The sequence below is a fragment of the Echinops telfairi genome, unplaced genomic scaffold (assembly GCF_000313985.2).
Source record: "Echinops telfairi isolate 266 unplaced genomic scaffold, ASM31398v2 ScPeMD7_7421;HRSCAF=8459, whole genome shotgun sequence".
Classification (NCBI taxonomy): domain Eukaryota; kingdom Metazoa; phylum Chordata; class Mammalia; order Afrosoricida; family Tenrecidae; genus Echinops; species Echinops telfairi.
This window is the reverse complement of record NW_022111321.1, coordinates 16735417-16739402: the sequence shown is the minus strand read 5'-3', so window position 1 is coordinate 16739402 and position 3986 is coordinate 16735417. Positions and strand designations below refer to the sequence as shown.

The 3986-nt window shown below is 43.1% G+C and overlaps 1 protein-coding gene across 3 annotated transcripts in view; it reads left to right on the top strand.

The window, feature by feature from the left end:
- Positions 1-3986, top strand: part of ALKBH8 (alkB homolog 8, tRNA methyltransferase) — a 59452-nt gene that overhangs the window by 8727 nt on the left and 46739 nt on the right. For 2 of the 3 annotated variants that reach the window (XM_004708990.2, XM_045297792.1), the window contains one exon: positions 1717-1852. In XM_004708990.2, coding sequence (XP_004709047.1) covers positions 1724-1852 — 129 coding nt within the window. In that variant the 5' untranslated portion in view covers positions 1717-1723. Of the gene's footprint in view, positions 1-1222; positions 1297-1716; positions 1853-3986 lie in introns of those variants that run through there. The other variant, XM_045297791.1, reaches the window with a different exon arrangement.

The following is a 3986-nucleotide window of genomic DNA, read 5'->3' as shown; positions in this document are numbered from 1 at the left end:
CATCTGGCTATCCTTTGTCTATCTGGGTACCACTTCAAAAACTGTCTCGCCACAGTCTCTCTTTTTCCTGAGAGCCACTTCACATTCTAGGGAGCTTCAAAAAGTTCATGGACAATTTGTAGTATATCTTTACTCCATTTTTACATGGACTTTTTGACATCCCCCTGCCCCATAGTGTCACCTGCTAGCTCGATGTCGCTGCTCTTTCTCGCCCCAGAACCTCATCGGTATGATGTCTGAAATCTGACTCATCACTTCTCCGTGACAGAGCAGTTCTTCGGGACGCTCCAATTTGGGAATGACGTCACTGACTGCAGTGACTCAGGCTCCCACCTGCAAGTCCTTTGGTTCCTCTTTTCCCATCTGCAAGCCATCAAGGCCAACCGACTCCACCTGAGTCCAGCCTCCTTGACCTTCTTCGTGTGGCTTCCACCCAAGCCCAGGCTGGCATTTCCACCTGCCGCGCATCTCTCCCATGGGCTCCTTTACCGGCCGGGCCTCCTCTCGCGCCCCTGGGTGCTAGTCCGGCGGGACTCTGGGCTGTCCTTCCCAAAGGCCCTCTTCCCTCAGACATTTGTAATGAGTTTTGTCTGTCTTTTGTGAGGTGTTTCGGAATGTGACTAGTTAATGTTCTGCATTGAGTTGATTGAAGTTGAAGGCTTTCCAGGGCGGTGGTTGGGGAGGGCCCAAGTCAGGACTCTGCTTTGGTCATCTTCCCCACTTCTTCCCGGGTCTCTGCTTGTAGCTTCTCTCACGAGCTTTACTGCGTACCGTCAGGTAGCTCGATATTCTTCTTATCCTTCGGTTTATGGCCAGGTCCTCTCGAGTTTGAAGTCTTCTCGAGCTTCGCCGTTTATTCTTTTTGGATCTCACAGTCACGCCGCACCCAAGGACTGTGTACTTGGTACTTACCCACAAACCCAGACGCTTTGGGTGATGGCTCGTGGAACCTGACCTTGGTCGGAGTTGGCTTGTGCCCCACAAGGATTCCGCTGCCCGGTTGCTGGGGGACGTTTACTGCAGACCTTTCTCCCAAGGTGCCCTAGGTGGACTTCAGCCTTAGAGTGAGCAGCCCACTGGGTTAAAGATTTGTACAACAGAGATGTGACCTATTCTTTCATTGCTCACTATTTTTTCTGTTTTTCAGAACTATAACAAGGGGGTCTAAGAAATTTCGTAGGAAAATTGAGTGAAAAGAAAACAGAATTTATCCCTGAACTCTTGGAAACCCCCTTGTGTATCTATTTCTAAACAAAATGTGGATTTTGGACTTACATAAATGGACTCAGACCGAGTGTGTATATACAAAAAGAAAAAAAGATAAATACATTACTTTTTCATTCTATTGTTCTGTGAACTTGTTGAAGCCTCTTCATATGTTAATCATTTCATCCTAAGTGTATGTTTGTGGAGCTGCCATGTTTTACCCAGAATGTGCAAGTCGAGGAATTCAGCACCCACAGGGAGGGTAGCTCACTAAAAAGCATTGGGCGATTTCTTAGACCGCCTGCAAATGCTACTGGTGTCCGCACCACTTTGTTTCCTTCTTAGATGCCCTTTAGGATAGGACACTTGTTTGTTGTTACGTCTTGGTGAAAGGAAAACCAAGCTTTTAAAAACTCATGACACCATTGCTTATCAACTATACAAGTAGCATCATTATAATTGAGATCAACATTTTTTTATCCTGTTTTTTAAATTATTTTTATTTTACAGCATTGTTATGGACAGCAAGAATCAAAGTAAATCCAAGCTCAATAAGACTGAGAAGAAGTTCTTAAGGAAACAGACAAAGGCCAGACATACTCTGCTGAGACATGAAGGCATTGACACTGTATCCCATGCCACTCAGGTGACTTAAAACTATTATAACTATTTGAATGTAAATATATTGCCATGTTAACATAATATATTAATATTTGTTAATAATTTCTCGGAGAGGAGACTGTAATTGTTTCATTGTATGTTATATCCATGCTAACTCTTTGTATGAAAGGACTTGCTAATGGTCTATTCTTGGCCTAGTTTATATCCCAGTCTATGGGTTGAATTCCCTTTGATTATGATGGGTGAACTTGAGGAGGTGGTAGGTGTATGAGGGTAAGTCTAAAAGCATTGCCACAAAAGCCAAGAAAACCCTTATTAAATAAAAACATCAAAATGTAAAGCCATTATTTTGATACATCCTCCACCTAGGTCCGTACACATCTGAAGGAAGTGTCTGCGTCGCTCTAGCCCTTCCCTGAAGAAATCTTGACCCTTTAATGGCCAGCATATCACATGGCAGTTTGGGCACCTTGAGGGAGTCAAATCCTGTTCTTTTAAAATGTTCTTTAAGTTTGGTGAACGAAAAGAAGTGGAAGGGACAATGTTCAGGCTCTAGAGCAGTGGTTCTCAACCTTCCTAATGCCAAGACCCGTTAATACAGTTCCTTGTGTTGTGGTGACCCTCAACCATAAAATTATTTTCGCTGCTACTTCATAACTGTAATTTTGTTACTGTTATGAATTGTAATGTAAATCTCTGATATGCAGGTTGTATGAGACGACCCCTATGAAAGGGTTTGCCCCCAAAGGGGTCGCGACCTACAGATTGAGAACCGCTACTCTAGGGTCAATGGGATGAGTTTCCTAACTAAATGTTGATAGGGCAGCCCTTGCGACCCTTGAAGAATGAGCAGGAGCGTTGTCATGATGGAACAAACATCCTCAGAGTAACTCTCTTAGCCTTTTTCTCACCAGTGCAGTTTTCCATGAAAAAAACAAAAATCATAGAACTAATAAGTCCCTGTGATGGTACTGTGTGTATGTGTGTGCGGGGGCACTTATCAAGGTTATCTCTTTGGAATGCTAAAAAACAAAACAAAACAAAACCAAAAACACAGTTCCATAACTGCTGGAGCTACCCGCCCCCCACTGCCTTGAATTTTACTGATCCAGCAAATACCCATTGAAGCCCCTGTTTTCACTGGACCTATTTTCTGAAGGCACCCTAAGGAGACTAGGACAAGTGTATTGCTGTAAGAACTTGTCCATAGCCAGCCTGTTCACCCACTGTGTTTGGAATAAACCCAGGCAGGTATGAACTGGAAGCCTTCGTAGCCAAACTTGTTGACTTACCCTCGTCTACTAACAAATAGTAGCTCTATACAACTCTTTTCAGTTTCCAAAGCACAATTAAGGTCATTATTATAGTTAATTCCCTAGAAATCCCTGTGAGATAGGTGAGAAAACTCAGGTTCTGAGGGACTGTGGTATGTTCTTTTATTTTGAGTAGGAAGAGGCTGAACAGATATGTAAAGGTAGATCTCTTCTATCCTGCTATAGTCTCCTTTCTTCTGTACCCAACTTCGTCTCTATTAAAAGTACTTTGCTTATACAGTATAGAACGTTTTTTGTCTATTAGATTTTATTTACAAAGACTTTTCATTAGCAGAGACCAAGTGCCCTTTGAACTCAGCTTCCTCATTTCAAAGCACGGGATAGTGTTGTTTTCTTTCTACCTCATCGGATTGTTGCACACCAAAGAGAACGTGCATTGACCGTACTTGCTAGGCACGGGAATGTGCTATAAGCAGAAGGTATTTTTGTGCGATTCTTTTAGGTTTATAAAGGCTGCAGATTAAGAGAAGAAAGGAAACTTGGGTGTTACCTAATTGAAGCCCAAAGACATAACTGAGAAGGTAGAGCTCGGATGAGATCCACTTCTCTTGACTCTCGGACCAACAATTTCCCTCCAGACAGAAGACATCATTCTGTCTTCTGTGCTGCATCCTAGTTGGGGAGCAGCAGTGAACGGAGTGAGTTTGACTTCAGCAGATACATGAGCCACGCTTGGAATGAAAGCTTAATGACTCTGGAGAATTTAAGTACAAGACGAAATAAGATGATAGATTGGGATAACTAAGTCTGTATACTTGTTACTGTTTCAGACAAGAGCCTGTGAGGTGTGTAGAGATTAAACTGACACACCCTGCTCTCATCTGT